Source organism: Falco biarmicus, chromosome 8 (genome assembly GCF_023638135.1).
Source record: "Falco biarmicus isolate bFalBia1 chromosome 8, bFalBia1.pri, whole genome shotgun sequence".
Taxonomy (NCBI): domain Eukaryota; kingdom Metazoa; phylum Chordata; class Aves; order Falconiformes; family Falconidae; genus Falco; species Falco biarmicus.
The window spans coordinates 66,104,698-66,121,773 of record NC_079295.1 but is presented as its reverse complement, the minus strand read 5'-3'; the positions used below and the strand labels follow the sequence as shown (position 1 = coordinate 66,121,773).

Here is a 17,076-nt window from a genome sequence, read left to right as displayed (position 1 = left end):
GTTTTCATAAACCTTTTCTTTAATGGTTGCTGCTTCTTAGGCTTCCAGCTCCTTGTGTAAGACTGGAAACAAATTCTCCAGGACTGATCTTCATGTGTTTCAGTTTCTGTTGTGCTCTGAAGGGGATGAGGTCTTTAGGATCTGGGCTGCAGGAAAGACATCAGGTGCATCATTGGTGTCCAAGTGAAAAAGACATTAAGAGAAAAGACTTGTTCCAAGTGGATCTTCTGTTCTTCCTCTCATGTAGGGCAACTGAACGGGTAGGAAAAGGGATGTGTAAGAGCCCCAGCATCCGGTTTCCACTGCTGGGCTGAACAAGCCCTTGTGTAGCAGCTGCTTTGCAGCTTCAGGGTGTTCAGGGTGCTGGAGACACCACCCAGCCTACCACCATCTGAGTCAATCTCAGTGACTGGACTCCAGTCCGTGTGCTGGTTTTTGCCCGTTTTCCCTTTTTGTTTATAAAAAGGTTGCAAAACACCCATGTAAAATGTCTGTGCTCCTCCTGCCTGTGTCTTCACAACCTGTCCTTGGGTGACTGGCAAGCCATTTGGACTACCAGTTCTGAAGGAATATAATGATTTCTATTTATACTCTTTTGGCTTGTGCATCTTCTGAGCTGAAGGTTGAAAAACTCGTTCATGGTCGTTTTGAGGATTTCTGGATATGAATCACACGGAAATTGCATAACACTGCAGCATTTCCTCCTATTGCTCAGGGCTTTAAAAACATTGCTTTCCTCCAGGGAGACCAAGGAAATCTGGCAGGACTGGCCCATTTTGACAGTAGTTTTAGTCTAAATGGAAAGCTCTGGGTTGAAGGGTAGGTCCTAGCACTAGTAAAAAGAGTGGAAGGTGTAATCTTCCATGCCGAGGCATGGACTAGGTGAAATGGTGTGTTCCTTGTCAGAGATCCCTCTGTCTGTGGCTGCAAACAGGACTGCTGGCCCTGTTGTTGCTTAGGGCTTTCTATAAATCACCACCACCTCCCACCTCTGAGAAGCCAGACAATTCTTTCCTCTAGATTTTAGCCATTTGGGCAGAATTTCATGCCAATGTTGGAACCTGAAAGATTTTGGGAGCTGTGCTGAACACTGTGCAACCTCCAAAGGATACAGCTTAGGTTGGGCCATTTTGAATTTTAAATAAAAAACTGCTTTGTGTGTGAAATGTAGTGTATTCATATAAAGGATGTGTGCGTGCATACAATTGCCATATAAAAGCACAGTTAATTTATTGTGGAGGTTAGTAGACATCATGGGCAGCCCGTGTGAACCCTGAAATGAGGAAGTATAAACATAAAATTACTTGTCATCTTTTAGTTCCTCCTCCAAACCCCAGCTACTTCCTTTTCTTTTCCCCCAGTCCAGTTTCATCCCAGACAACCCGCATGCGCCTGTTTTCTCTTCGCAAGCTCATGGGTGCAACTTACTTAGAAACAGGTTGGAAAACTGATGGATTCTTCTTAGTTTATCTGTGTGCAAGCAGAAGATGGCATCAGGCTGTGAATGGTGGCTGTAGAAGTATTTTATGCTATGGATGGTGGCTATTGGATTTTTGATTATGAAAACCCACAGTTTATGTTTATATTAACCACAGCTCCAGCATAGGTGTTTATACGTAGTAATGACAGAACTGAAGTTTGAGGGGGGAACTGGAGTACAGCAGCCTGCATTACTACTTCTGCCTGTACTTTGGTCCACGTGGTGCTGGAGACATGAGTTGAGAAAGCAGTCAGCTGTGGTTGCAGGTAGGATGTAAGTGAGGATGTCACCCTCCGGCTCGTCCTGCTGACAGTGAGGGAGCACGGTGGCTTGGCATTGTTTCCTGGGTACTCTGTTCTAGCTAGCACATGCTTGGACATCACAGGCCTCTTAATCATCTCTATAAAGCCATTTCATCTGCAGAACTCAGTGTCTATTTAGTGAGATATTTCACCAGGAAGAACTTGTTCTTTGATAAATTATCTTAAACATTGAAGGTGGTGAGGTGCTGGCCTAGGCTGCCCAGGGCAGCTGTGGGTGCCCTGTCCCTGGCAGTGCCCAAGGCCAGGCTAGACAGAACTCTGAGCAGCCTGGGCCAGTGGAAGGTGTCCCTGCCCACGGCAAGGGGTCGAACTGGATGATATTTAAGGTCCCTTCCGACCAAACCATTTGATGATTCTGTGTTTGAGTTAATAACTGAGCATAATGCAAGTGTCAAAATAATAATGAATTGCAATTTCTGTTGTGCTCTTATAAAATTTATGCTTCTGGATTGCTTACAGATGAATCTCAGAACTTTCAATAATAGGTTGTAAAGGCCTTGTTTAAGCCTCCAAACACCAGTGATTCCACAGAAATCAAACAGCAGTAGCTTCCACTAAAAAAAGATACTAACTGGTTTTGTGCATGATACTTGAGCATCTACAGTATGAATTTAGAAAACAAAATTCAAGGCGTCAAGGTCTGCAAATTTAGTAGTACATTTATATATATATATATATATATATTCTTTACACATCACTTCTGAAACTTCCTAGTGAAGATATTTTGGCTCAGAAGATACATTCAAATGGGAATAATTAGTGAGAGCATGGTGTTAAAACAATTGCAGTGCTGCAGGGTAGTAGGGATTTGTCTCCAAGTTAATCACTAGCCCCAGTTTTGTGAGTTTTATAACTGAGCCTGTTCCCACATGTGGTGTGTGGGACACAGGCCCTTCACTTCTCAGCAAATAATTTCTTCTTTCAAATTTCCTACCCTTTGTCAGTGACTAATACTGAAAAGTGAAAAAAGCTTTTACTTTGAGAAGCTTCCTGGGTTTAGGTTGTATGTTAACAACAGGAAAATGGGGTGTGGGTGTGTGTATAAAAATATATGTGTTTTATGGTATTTTATCATCTGGCTCTGTGCTGGGGGATTTGCATGTCTGCCAAGCTACCTGCCTCTCCCCTTCCTGTTCTCAGCAAACCTTACATGTGCTGTCAGTTAAATGCTGTCACCCTGCAAGGTGTAGCCACGCTGGCCCTTTGCACGGGGCTGGCACAAGCTTCAGAGCCCCATGCTTTGGTGCTGCATCTCATGCTGAGCCCCAGCACCCAGTGCTCACCTGCACAGCATCCTGCAGCAAACCTTAGTGCAGCAATTGTGCACAGATGTGCAGGAGAGAGGATCTGGGGAGAGGGAAAAATATATCTGCCTCTCTCTTCAAATCTGGCACTTGGCAGTTGTTTGGAGGAGAGTTTTAGAAGAGGTTTCTGAAGGTTGTGTGCTCCCAGCCTGGTGTCCATCTCTCCTGGGACAGATGTAGCTACAGCTGTGGGTCCACCCCAGACATGCCATTCCCCTGTGTCCTGTGCAGCCCCTGACAATGCCCGTCTACATGCCTGAGGTAGCTCAGAGGGCATTGCTAAGGAGATACTGCAACTGTTTCACAACTGGTTTGGTTCCTTAACACAACAAAGTGAGGTGTTTCCCTCTCCACAGGCTCATGGTCCCTTTGGTCCTGTGCCCTGGCAGAGCAGCTGTGCTGCTGTGCAGCCAGCACGGGTGGGCAGCCCTGAACCTGAGGAAGACTCTTCCAGCCAAAGGCTCTGCAAAGGTTGGCAGGTAGTTGGGATGGTTGCCTACGCTGGATTTGAGCACAGAGGAGGAGAAACAGCCATGGTCACCACGCTGGCTGCATCCACAGACCAGTGGTTCTGCCCAAGGACCATGAGCAGCAGTAGGCTTGGGCTGCCAGGAAGACTTGGAGGGTCAGGGGTGGCTTCACAGCTTCTGCTAGAAGAGCAGTTCTGTACAGAGAGCTTCAGAGATCTTTGTTGTCTCAACACAGGTCCAGCAACCCAGTAGCTCTGTGGATTACTGGAGGTCTTTTCAGCTGTGCTGAGTTTTTCTATATGCTGAGTTTTTTTGTTCTGGACTGGGTTGCAGTCACCAGGATCAGACAGCTTGGAGAGCACGCTGTGCATGGGGAGTGCCAGGGAGCCTAGGGCCTCCATTGCCTCCATCCCTTGTAGAAGTAATTGGATTTATAATTTTCTGTAGTGCTGTGAAGATGAATTGACAGTGTAACAGTGTGGTGGAGTTACAGGGAGGACAGTGCAGAGGAAGCATGTTCCTGTCTGAACAATCTGTAACTTTTTATCAGTAATCAATGGAGACTTGGGTATAAAGAATAGTAAGAACCTCTTTAAAATTCAGCACCCTTTCACAGGGAGGAAGGTTTGTTCATTGGCTGACTGACTTGCATATGAGGCTTAATCTCAAAATGTGTCCTTGAGTGTTAAGCCTTGCATATTATCAAAGCTATTTTGGAAAAAGTGGAATATTAATACCTGTAAAGCCAGGCTGGACAGGAACGTCCTTAGCCATGACAAGAGCCCGAGGGGTCTGTGTGGGCTGGGCCAGTCCAGTCTGGCTCCCCATAGGGCACATTTCTGACAGTGGGGCAGATGATGGCCCTTAGGTCACTGGAGGAGCTTTGCTCTTGGCCCTCTTATACAGTAGACCTTCCTTCAAACCTGGAAACTTTCTCTTACCCTAAAAATATCTCACCCTTCAAAAGGCTTGAGGCAGTATAGGAAAATAATTCCTTTTTAGAAGTAATGTTTTTCTTGGAAAAGGAAATTATATTACAGAATTGGAGCTTGGTTAAAACCCTGATGTTGTAGAGTGGTGTTAATGGATTAACACACTGACAATGGATAAAAGGTTTGTCCTTAATAAGATGGATGCAGGATGACAGTATCTCCTTGTTTTATGGTTGCATAGTTGACCTCTGCATGAAATTTCCTTTTCACTGTGTGCCTACTTCACAATTAATGGCATAAGCACATTGTTTTTCCTTGTCTGTCCTTTTCCTCTCTTTTAAAGAACAGTCTCTGATGATTAACAATCTCTGTACTGTTGAATGTAACCAAACTGAAAGAATGAATGTGCAGGCAGATGCGTTTTTTTCCTGTAGGTGAGTGCTGCACACTATAACTTGAGCTCCGTGACTGGTCCTTTAGGCCCAGGGAACAGAGAAAACCCTTGGGAGAAGGATAGCAGATCTGTACCAGGAAGCACATCAGGTGCCAGAGCAAGTGGCTGAAACCTGGGCTGACCCATAAGAATGGAAAATACTTTCATGTCCCAAGGACAGGATCTGGGGTGTGCTCAGCAAGGGCAGCAGCTGGGCTGGGACCGCAGCCCAGGGCAAAGCAGGGTGCTGATGGGGTGGGCCCCTGGGGTGGTAACCCAGTTGTAACTGGAGATCGAGGCTGTAGGAGCCAAGTCACCCTTGTATTGTGTATTGTGTTAGTCTGTACGTCTGGGGTGAACCAGGACAGAGTACAGGGTGGGAAGTCTGCGTGGGATCCTGAGGTAGGGCCATGCGTGTGCAAGCCTTTGAATAAGAGTTATCTGAAGGTGTGTCCCTGGTCCCCACAATGGGTCCTCAACGGAGGTACTGAAGTTGGTGAGGAAAAACTTCTTTAGGGAAGGTTGACTGCATAGCTGGGGCTACTAGGCAGCACCAGTGGCAGAGGAGCCTGCTGTTGGTTTCCTTTCCTCTTTTCACTTCTTTTATTTTCTTGATATAAACACTGTTCCTGAATGAAAATTTGCTTGCTGACTACAGCTGGTTTTGCTGCTGAATCATTCCTCAGTTTCCAGATGTGGGTTGATAGATTTTATCCTGCAAACAAAAATCTCTACTTGGACTTGCATTGCATAGCTAGATGCCCTAAGAGGGGGAGAGGGAGGTTGCTCCTTGGGAAGTGTTTCGGGAAGAGTGGGAGTTAGTGTGGAGGGGTGAGTCTCTGTCCAAACCCCCAGTTTTGGGGTACACTGTTACATCTGTGATTCCCTGAATGTGTCCTGGGGGGCAGAGCTGATGCAAGCTATCCCTCTGCCACCTGGCTGGTACCAGCACTGCTGTGGTCTTGTGGTGCGTGGCATCGAGGGAAAGGTCTCCCTCCATTAAAGTAAACCAGGAGACAAATGAACAAGGTTATTTCATTCTTTAATGCTGACTAAGTTCCCTCATTCAACTCACTGCCCCAGCTGGCACGTGCAGCTAGCGTGCTGGGTGAGAGCTGCTCACGTCTGCTTTGCTACCACAGAGATGCCCTTGGAGCTGCAGTTCAGTGGCTCTCCAAGGCTGGCACCATGGCCGATAGGCCAGGAGAACACAGGAATAGCCTGTATAGTGTGTGTTTTGATGACCTCCAAGAAAGGCATCTGTTTAGGTGGCCTAACAGTGATGTGCTATGTGACACATAGCCTTTTTGGGGTGGGGCAATTTGGGTAATGGGGATATTGAGCTGGTGTTGGAGCTCCCAGGGTGAATGCGGTGGCAAGGTCTGCTGTGGTCAGCAGTGTGCATGCCTGGCTGCAGCTGGCACCCATTCTTTGAGAACATTATACTGTCAGCTTCTGCTGGAGCTCTAGGGGAAAATCCCGACAGCAGGGATCCCACTGGAAGCACACAGGCCCTTGCGCCCAAGGGCAGCTTCTAAATCTCTGCCCTTAGTGTTAATGTCATTAACTGGGAGCCTGTGGTGGGAAAGATCGAGAAACACTTGCCTGCTTGATTGCAGGTCAGAGCCTCTCCTCCCCACTCCCCTTGGATGTGTCTGCTGTTGCTGCCTTGTGTGTTGCTATCAACATCGCCCTTGGAAACTTCCCTTTGCCGCTTGCTATTTCTGGAGGTAGCATGTGATTAAATCAGTTCCCTGTGGAAGGGGGCTCCCAGCTTTGTTTCCAGCAGAGGAAGGGTGTGCACACCGCTGGCTTTGTTTAGCAGCCTACACAAGCCTTTTTTCCCCTGTTTTAATGGATGCCGCCACACTCAGCTCCAGCTTCTGATACTGATGGAGTGCTGGTGTGTGTGTTTCTGTTGGGGCTCTGGCTTGATGAAGGATTATTTTAAAACATTTTACTCAGTTGAGCTAGAGAAATACAACCTGTCCGAAGGCTGATCTTCTTACAGCTGCAGTTTTAATAATGCTAGGCTTTCAAATCATCCTCAAACTGTGATTGAAACCTTCTACCATTGTTTTCTCCCTCTTTATTGTATCCAGTGGAACATTAATCTAAAGTAACCAAGCTGTAGTAATGATCAGGACAGGAGGAAGAGCACCAGTATTTGAAGACAGGAGAGTCTTGTGGTGAAGCCCCGGTGTTGACTCAGAGGGTGGCTGTGTCACGGGCAGTGCTGCATACATTGCCTCATTCTTCTGCATTTCGAGTCCTCTCTAAATTGACATTTCTTTTGCGCTCTTACTCTTCCCCCAACTCATTTATTCAGTCTGTAAGTACTTGTGAGTGAGGGTGGCTTTGTACTCCTTGCCTGAGTTGCACCTACCAGATGTTACTGCAATGCCTGTAAGATGTAAAGGGAATTGTCTGCTTTGCTCTAAGTTTATATTCTTTATGGGCGTCTTTGAAAAGAGCATAGAGGCAAGGAACCATAGAACAGTTTGGGTTGGAAGGAACCTTTAAATTAGGTCATCTAGTCTGACCTCACCTTCGTCCTGTTTAAAAGCCCCTTTAGCTTCTGTTTTCACCTAGTCCATCCCGTTTGCATTCTCTCATTTTAAGAACTGTGCTAGTTGTTATTTTAATACAACTCCAAAGCTGTGGCAGCCTGGCATTTGGAATGCAGAAGGCTGTGGTGGTCTTTGGGGACCTTGCTGCTGGGGGAGGTCGAGGCAGGTCCTCCTGACAGCAGAGACCAGTCAGGGTGACACCAGATGTGTCAGCAGTCCCTTCCCAGGTGGAGCCAGTATCTTCATAAGACTTTCCTCTTGTGTTTTCCAGGTCTACAACTCGAACAAGGACAACCAAAGTGAAGGCAGTAAGTATTTCTTACCAAGCCAGACCCCGAGAAGGTGGCAGTGCTGTGTGGTGCGCAGACTTTGGTGGGTTAGCAGGAGATGCTGAGCCGCCGGTGCTGGGGACACTGGGCTGAAGTGTGCTCCCCTGGGCCAGGGGTGTGGGGTGACAGAGCTTGGCCTGGGGACCGCAGGGTGGCCCCAGGGAGGAGCTGTATCTGGCACCCAGCAGGGAGCTGGTGCAGAAACTTGGTGGTGGGACTTGGGGTCGTGGAGAGCAATGCCAAGAAGTTCTCTCAACATTTCAGGGTGCATCCCCTCCTGCCCGCCCTGCACCCAGGTGTCCCCAGACTGCAGCAGTGGTGCAGGGGTTGCTGGCATGCCCCTGGGCTGGCTCCTTTTGCTTGTCAGAGCCAACGAGTGCAGGTGGCATCTTGGGCCAACCAGCTCTCCTTTCTGGACCAGGACGTGAAGGATGAACATGCCTTTTCCAAAGGGAAACTGGAGTAAAAAATATAAAGAGTAAGGATGTCCTGCCTAATCAGGATTGTCAACAAGAGCCCCTAAAAATATAAAAGCTGGTTTTATTGTAGTTCAGGCAATCAAAGACTTGAGTCAAGAAAGCACTTGTTTTTCTTGCTAGAGGAGCAGTTGCACCTGGTCCTGGCTCTGTTTCAAAACCCTTAATTGAGCCATTTTCCAGTAGGTTTGAATTGCCATAATTGCAATACTCAAAACTCTGATCCCTTCCCTCCTTCCCCCAAAGTCATTGATCCACAGGAGCCCAGCCCAGGTTGATGGTTAATAAATCGTTCATTTTTATGCTGCCTCAGATAGGGCATTTTAATCTTGAGTAGAAGTATTTTTCTCACAATAATAGGTATAATTTGCACATGATGTTCCTCACACCCATTTTCAGCCCTTGCACAAAACAGTCTCTTCCTCCTGTCTGCTCTCTCCGTTGTGGCTTCTCCCTTCCCTGTTTGTCCTCATCATCAACTGTGCATCCATCTCATCCCATAGGTGTTAACTTCCTCGCAGTTAAATTGCTGTGCCTTATGCTCGTGAAGGATGGTATGGCTAATGCCCCAGCTGGGTATGAAGTCTGTGTAGAACAGCTCTGTCTTTTCTCCATTTTACAGAGGGGCAAAATGAGGGGTTTTTTGAGGCACAGAGAACAGTACTTGCTCAACTCTGTCCTACCCTGGCCATGAACTGTCACTGCTCTGCATGTTCCATGCACACAACCTCTGTCTCTGCCAGCAGAGTGTGTGGTGATTTGGCTCAAGAAACATGTTAAAATAACAGTCTTCTGAACTTTGGTGAGGGGTAATGCAAAACCAGGGAAAACCTTAGGGATGGGGGTGAGAGGCAGGATTGGTGAAGTAATGACAGCTTCAGAAAGAAGCACTTGTCAAACCATGACTTTGCCATCTTACATGCTGTAAGCCAGAAATCTTCACAGGGATGTGCCTTACACTGCATCATCCTGAAAAGTAATGGTGGTTCTTTAAAGATGGTAAGAGCTCAAGTCAAGTGTGTCCATGACTTTCCCAGGGTTATTTGTATTGTCTAATCCTGGTCTTTAGCTGCCAAGCTTGCAATGGATCCCAGGTCAGGGGTCCTAAATGCCTCTTCGGGGTTTCCTGAGGTGTGAGCTGTCTGGGCGATGGTGCTGCACCTGGGCTCTTCACTGCCAGGCTGTTTGTGTCCCCTGAGCCCCGGATGCTGCCTGTGGTTAGTTGTGCACAGCCTCATCAAGGGCCCACATTAGCCAGGGGTGTGGGCAGGACCAGGCTGGCCTGCAGGCAGCATAGGGCTGCCTGTGGTGACCGCTGCTGGCATACAGACAGATTATTTTCCTGGGCTTAATCCGAGATGGGTATACGTGTTGGAGGGGAGCATCTCATTCTATCGGGCACTGGGCTGATGGGGTGATGCTCAGCCTGGAGGGTGGGCTGCAGCCCCGTGGTGCAGCCTGGCAGGACGTGCTGCAGCCCCTAGGCTGATCCCTAGCTGGATGCCCACGCTCAGGGTGCTGGAGGCTGGTGGCTTTGAGAAAGCCAGTATGTCCACTGGTTGGTGGCAGCTCCCACAGTTGCCTCCCATGTCGGTTCCTAGCCTGGCCCCGGGATGCCTGTGCTGCTTTGGAAAGTTGTTTGTTTCTTATGCTGGTAATGACTGCAACCCGTGCATCGGTCCTCCCTCTCCGAAGCAGCTCAGTGTTTGCCAAAGCGTAGTAAGACTGACAAAGACACCAAATGCCAAGTTTCTCCCTGTGCGTTTTCACCAGATGAGTACGACACTGGCGTTTAATCAGCTGAGGAGGCTTTGGCTAAGTTTCTTATCTTTTAGTACCTCTACCATTTTGATGGTCTGTCTTAAAAATGAGAACAATCCTCCTTGTCTGCTCTGTAGACTCTCCTCCCCCAGATTTGGGGAGTGTGCTGGGACCCTTGGCTGAAGGCTGCTTACATAGCAGTGCTTCGAAACTGTCTGGTGGCAATTATTTTCACATACGCCTCTGACTGGGACTGCCACTGGTATGTTCAGACATCTGACTCTGCTTTAGCTCTCATTAAAACCATGTCTGTAGTGAACCGCTTGTCTCACCAGCTACACTTAAAATTGATTCAGAGAGTGGCTTTTTGCCATGCAGTCCTTGTTACAGGAGCTTCCTATAAGGACACAAAATGAATGCAGTCCGGATGCAATTCCTGACTCTGAAAACCTATGTACCTCTGCTTCCTGTCTGTACTTATGATAGCCTGAAAGAAACTTGCAGTGCTATAGTGAGGTCTGCTTTTGGCCACTATCTATTTAATTTTACCGAGCTTTTGGGTTTTACATCCTGCTGTGTAGCCAGATGGCCATTGGCCTACAAGGTGATTTATCTTAATCTTCTTTGGGAGCTGGGAGGAAGCAGTGCCGAGTGGTGGGGGTAAGTGGGTGTCAGTGCACGGCTAGAGCCAGTTGAATTCAGATGCATTAGTTTGCAAACCAGGAGGACTTGCCCTGCTCTGTGGAAACAAATCCTCCAGGCCATTTGTGCCTATTGCATGGAAGAGCATAGAAGAACTCCTTTCGCTTCCCCTCCCCACCATTTCCCTCTCCTTTTTCTGTATCCACTTGATTCCCCATTAGTTTAGGACCTCATCGAAAGCTGTCTTTATTTGCATAAGCTTTTCCTAGACCTTGAGTCCCTTGACTGCCCTGTCTGGGTGGCCTGGCCTTTCCCAGCAATCTTCACTTCCCAATCTTGGCAGCTCACTGGTAGTTTGAGGCTTCAAGTAAGACTTGAAAACTCATTTCTCTCTGGTCTCTGGTTTTTGGTTTCTCCCTTTCTCTGTGGCTCTTAATTCCATAAAGTCTTTGAAAGAATTCGTAATTACCGTGGCATTTCATTGCGTGGCAAAGCAGCGTGTGGTGGGGTGTGCAGAAGAGCTTGCTTTGACCTTGCATCGCCATGACTGACATGCACACAGCTGGAGTCAGCAAGGTTGCCTGAGGCTGAACAGAGCTGATTCAGTCGTCTTACCCCCTTACTGATGCTCTGATATGCCATATCAGCATGAAGTAAATGAATGGATTAAATAGATTAATGGATTAAATAGAAATAATCTACTAGGCAGAATAGAACAGGATGAGACCAGCTCAGTAGCACTAGAAATATGATGCTACATGAAGGTCAGATAAGTACATGTGTGTATGCAACAGCTGTAATACAAGCGGTGTGTATCACCTTTGCTCATGTACAATATTTCTCTTGATACTACAGTATGAATACTGCATCTCAGTTGTGCACTGAAATGCTGCTCTTGTATGAAGAGCCTGTGACATGTCTTGGCCTGGAGCTTTGTTTCATGTCTTTCCCCTGGGGAATGAGAGCTTCAGGGGAGGGGAATAGCAGGAGGCAGGGCTGTAGCCTTTGCCCCTGCAGCAGGTTTGAATGCATGAACAGAGGAGAATAATTGCCTCTAATAATAAAAGAGTTTGTAAATCCGCTCCCTGTTAAGACTGAGAGGCTGTTTTAAACATAGAGGATGGGAATTAGGGATGCCTGCTGTGAAGAGAGGAGAAGCATGTTGGCCATGCTTTTCTGTGGCAGCTCCCAGAGTTCGCTTTTCCCTGCTGCCTTCCCTCTCTGTTTCTTGACCCCTGCTGTTAGCAAGAGGCAGCTCCACAATGACTTAAATCCATCTGAGCCTAGGCTGTGGGTCCTGTCCCTCCTGTACACACATTCCTGCCTCTGCTTTGCTGCAGTGGCAGCTCTCATCGAGGTCAGCTGGCTGAAGGCTTGGGTTTGGTGGCATTTTTGATTGTGCAGGTTTTTTCTTTTTTTGCTTTGTTTTGTTAATCGTGCTGAACCCCCTTGCTGCACTAGTCCTGCTGTCAGGGCGCAGAGGAGAGCAGGGACAAGGAGGGGGCTGTAAGGGACCAGGCTTGGTCTGGCTGAAGCTGCTGGGACTGCAGACCCTGCCTTTTCTGTGGGCACACTCAAAAGGCGTTGCTCTCCCCCGCCCCAAAAGACCATTGGTTGCCCCTTCCTTTCTCCTCGCTTCCTGACCTGCAGCCGCTATCAAGCAGACACTAAGTGGGGTCTAAGCTGCTGAACCAGAGCTCAGGCTGTGCTGCTGGGGCACATGGAGCAAGTGCAAAGTCTGGACAGCAGTAGGTACAACTCCCACTTTGGTCTGTGCTGTTGCTGAGCTGAAACATAGGGTAAATGAATGAGATAGAGAAGCTGCTTCTGTGAGAGGGAAAATCAAGCTTTTACAATACTCACTAAAAGTTAAATTTAAGGATGAATAAAGGCACTTTGAATATTTAATCAGGTATTATTTCTGGATATAACTACTGCAAATAAATCCCTGACCTTTCCTGATCCAGAGCTCAGCAATGAGTGGAAGAGCTTATTCATCTAGTTAGGAGGATTATGCTTGGTCACTTCCATCTAGGAGGACTGCTTGGTTTCTTACCTCTGCTATTGCTGAGTGCTGTGGAAAGGTGCAGCCCTAGCCTCCTGCTCAGTGGTGGCGTGGTGGGGTCTGCAAGGGGAGGGCGTGCATTTGGAGGTGTCTTCTGCTCAAGTTCAAGCATGCAAGGGGCTGGGGGAAAACTGCTGATTGACGGAATGGGTTGGTACTTAAAGTATGTGGCAGAGAGCCTGAAATGGTGATCTGCGTTGGCTGGATAACACCATGCAGGGATACCAAAAGATCAGGGTTATGGCCGGTACTAAGCTAAGGCCAGTACCCTTAGGTACTGAGCTGGGTTTGTCTGTACAAAAAGGTTTCTGCACTATGGTTTCTTGCTTCTCCAGTACCCTTGTGCTTGTGTTTATCAGCGATTTGGGGTAGGGTAGGCTGTGCCCCACTGATTGACAGTACATTGTTTTAATGGTTTTAAAATAAAAGAGGGTAGATTAGATTAGATGTTAGGAGGAAATTCTTTACCATGAGCGTGGCAAGGTGCTGGCATGGGCTGCCCAGAGCAGCTGTGGGTACCCCATCCCTGGCAGTGCTCAAAGGCCAGGCTGGACAGGGCTTGGGGCACCCTAGGCCAGTGGGAGGTGCCCCTGCTTCTGACAGGGGGTTGGAACTGGATGATCTTTAAGGTCCCTTCAACACAAACTGTTCTATGATTCTATGATCCATGCCTGGAGTGTGGTTGGGAGCAGTGGTGGAAAGCCCTCCAGGTGCCTAGCAAAGGGCCCTGGAGCTTCTGGGTATTTGCACATCCTATGGCAGAGGCATCCTGTAACTTGTGTCCTTATGTTGGCTCGGCACTTCAGTGTGCTTGCCCAGAAAAATATAGTAGAGCTGTTTTACTGTCTCACTGTTTCAGGTTCTTGTGCCATTTATCAAACAAGAAACACCACCAGCAGAGATCTCAAAACAAGTGGTTAGTAAGGGACTGCACCATGCAAACCATAGGCAGCCAGTGAGCTGGCAGCTTTTCATGGAACAGCAGTGAATCTGTGTTTAAATAGATGATGTGAGCAGGGGGAATGCAAAGGAGTAACACTGCATGTGCCTTGCTGTGAGGACACTGCCAGCCCTGGGCTCTGATCCCTTCGTGCTGTGCTCTTGATAAAATGCAGTTTTCCTCAAGTCTGTGCAGACATAAGGTCATCTGCTTTTAAGCTAATGCTACACCTTTTCTGCCTTCCGGAGTTCAACCTTAAACCGCTCAGCCATGCTGTGAAGTCCCATGTCAGGCATGGCCAGGAAGATCCCACACCTCACACGTGGAGTGGAGCGGCTTGTGGCTCTGCCTTGCTTCTCCCATCTGTGGGGTTGGATGGCGGTGGGGCAGATGCATCCCTGCCAGTTTGAGGGCCAGCTGAGTTGAAAGGGTTTAGCCTGAGGTAGCATGAGGGAGGTGGGTGGGCTGTGTGCCCTGCCTCCCATATCCTCTGCCTGGGGTGCTCATCTCAGCCCTGCAGCCTGGGCTGACTTTACACACCCTTCTCTGTGGGGCTTCTGCCATATGAAAGGTTTCCGAAACCTTTATGTAGGGAGGAAGTTATTTTCCTTAACAAATAACTGTCTGCAGGCAGTGTTTTCCACGCAGTGGTGGAAAACTGACTAAGGGATGAATCCCTCCAGCAGGTATTTGGATCCATGTATTAGTAATTCCTTGAAGTTAAATGTGAAAACCTGTGATGGCATGAGTTAATTGAGTTTTACATTCCGTTAACTCAAATGTTTTAGATCTTACTCTCAAGCAGAGTCAGCTGCCTTCAGGACATCCTAATTTGCACCAAATAAATATTTCATTTGTGCTAATAAAAGAAGGGGCTGTTCTTGAACTGTGCACATCTGTATAGAGTGAGTGTAAATGGGATGTAACATGTAGTGTTCACAAGACAATATTGTTTAGCTGAGCTATTGCAGTGCTGGGGGAGCTGGAGTGTCTGCCTCAAGCTTAGTGCAGGCAGGGTGCAAGTGTTGGCTGGGGGCTGGTGTTGGTGCTGGCTGGCTCCCCAGGGACAGGTCCCCCACTCCCGCTGGGCACAGGAAAGTCTTCAGGCAGAGTTTTGGCCCAAAATTCATTCCCATCTCCCAGTCCTCATTACTCTCGTGCTGCCACATGCTATTGGCCCTGTCTGTGTTAGGTTTTTACCCTCGTGCTTTCAACTTTCTTTTGATTTCTTTACTTCATTTTCCTTCACAGTTGCTGCTCAGTTATCTCCTGCTTCTCTCTTCCACTTCTTTCCCTGTTATCCTTTTAGCGTAATTTTTCAATGCTCTAATCTGTCTTATAGCTTGTCCTTGAAAAAAACTGCACTTGTACAAAACCCCCTGAAAAGCCCCAAGAAGAAATGCAAGGCACCAAAGGCCCCTGCCTTGCCATCCAGGCAGAGCCTGGGAGGTCAGTTGCATACCCCAGCTATGCAGGTGGTCCCCAGCGTGGGGTGATGGAGATGGCCTCGAGATGAAGGCATCTCTCCAGCATATAGATGGCTTAGTTAGCGGAGTGGCAAGCTGAAAGGATTTCTAGGAATTAGCTGGAACTCATCAAGCAAGCTGCCTCATGTGCCATTTTCAAGGATTTGTGTCAAAAATAGATATGCTTTCCTTTTTTTTTTTTTTTTTTTTTTCTCCAGGCAACCTGTTGTCAGCTTTCCAGACAACGGTCTCTTTGGGTTATCTCACCTTCATCCTAAGCTAATATTTTGACCAACTGCATATGTAACTGCCTGACAGAGCTCGGGGCTCTGCTGCTTGGCGGGTATGGGAGGTGCCTGTTCAGAGGGATGCAGAGGCTGAAATGGACTAGCGTTCAGTGCTTGCCTGAGTGACATCTGGTGCAAGCTACTGTATTGATACCTTCCCACCCTGAACACCTAATTTATCTCCTTCTTCCCCGCCTCATTTGAGCAGTGATACAGTATTGCTGTGAATGTCAGCTACAACTGCAGGATGAACATTGTGCTCAGCGTGAAGCTGTCCCTCTGCTAGGTATTTACCACTTCTCTCTTCTCTTCCCTTTCAGCTGCCCAGTTGGATAATATTGGCTTCAGCATTATCAAGAAATGCATACATGCTGTCGAAACAAGAGGTAGAGCAGTTCACCAGATGATCTTGTTTTGGGGGACAGCCTTGTAGCTGTTTGTAGTGGAGCAATTGCTTATCTGCTCTTTTCATGAACAAAAATGATTCATTAACCCTTGGAGACCCACACCAGATAAACCCTGTCATATGCTCAGGCAGGTGCCTTTGCTGAGACACACGTTTGCCCTGTGGCCGGAGCTAGCAGGGGCTAAGCAAACATCAAGGGCAGAGTTAGGAGATAAAGCACTAGATACCCAAAATGGGGGAAGGGACCAGAGCCGGGGACTTCTTTTGAGCATCCCTTCATGTGGTACTGCTGCAAAGCATGTCCTCCCATGTGGGGTAGCAGATAGATGAGCATTGCAATCCTTCCCCTAAACCCTTGCAAAGACTATTTATATACAGACGGGCTATCTTGTGAGCGCCTGAGCCCCTCACAGTGAAGTATGGGTCTCATTTGCACATAGTTTCTGATAGTGCTGGTGCCTCTACTTATATGAATAGATAAGATAGAGGCCTCACAGGAAACTTTCAGCTGAGTAGAGCTCTGAGCTGGCTGTATTTCTGCCCGTGTTCTTTCATGGGGGTCTTCTTCCTGCACATAGGCATCGTAATACGCTGTGGGCTATTCAAATATGACATTTTCCCCTATAATGCTGGAAGCAATGCAGAGCTGCTGTCAAGAGCAAAGGAACACCTGGAGGCAAATTAAAAAGAAAAAACCCCAAACAAACAAACAAACAAAAAACCCCAAACAAATGGCCAGATGAGACCAAACAAGGCAAGAGTGTGGTTCCTGGGGAGAGCTCCAGCCTGGGAGGTGTGGCTTACCCAGCCTGGGCTGCTGCAGTGGTAAGGGGCTTCTGTCACTGCATCCCTTGACTGCTCTCTGCCCTAGCAAGTAATTTGGTTCAAGGCCTTGTTATTCCTTGTATGAAGAACACACAAAAAGGCTTAGACCTCAACCTAAAGAACTTGGCGCAGTAAAATTTTCCCAAATTGCCCCTGTGTTGTATGTTAAGCTCAGATCCTTCACAGTGCAGCTTTAACTCCCTTGCTGACTGTGCAGTGGTGGAAAGGTGTTCTTAGATCTTTTATTCCTGAGCTAATTGGGGGTAATACTTTTAATCAATATGTGAAAGCCTTGACATCAAAACAAAATTTTACCTTCCTCTATAATTTTGTATGTAGTTGGTGAGAGGGCTCAATTATTTTTTGT

The 17,076-nt window shown here is 47.6% G+C and overlaps 1 protein-coding gene across 9 annotated transcripts in view; it reads left to right on the top strand.

Moving 5' to 3' along the window:
• Positions 1-17,076, top strand: part of ARHGAP26 (Rho GTPase activating protein 26) — a 211,390-nt gene that overhangs the window by 106,223 nt on the left and 88,091 nt on the right. For 7 of the 9 annotated variants that reach the window (XR_008823362.1, XM_056348080.1, XM_056348079.1 and 4 more), the window contains 2 exons: positions 7,784-7,820; positions 15,799-15,864. Coding sequence is in view for 8 of the 9 variants with exons in the window: in XM_056348080.1 (XP_056204055.1) it covers positions 7,784-7,820; positions 15,799-15,864 (103 nt within the window). In the remaining variant the exon portion in view is untranslated. The remainder of the gene's footprint in view (positions 1-7,783; positions 7,821-15,798; positions 15,865-17,076) is intronic. The other 2 variants (XM_056348076.1, XM_056348074.1) reach the window with 1 other exon arrangement.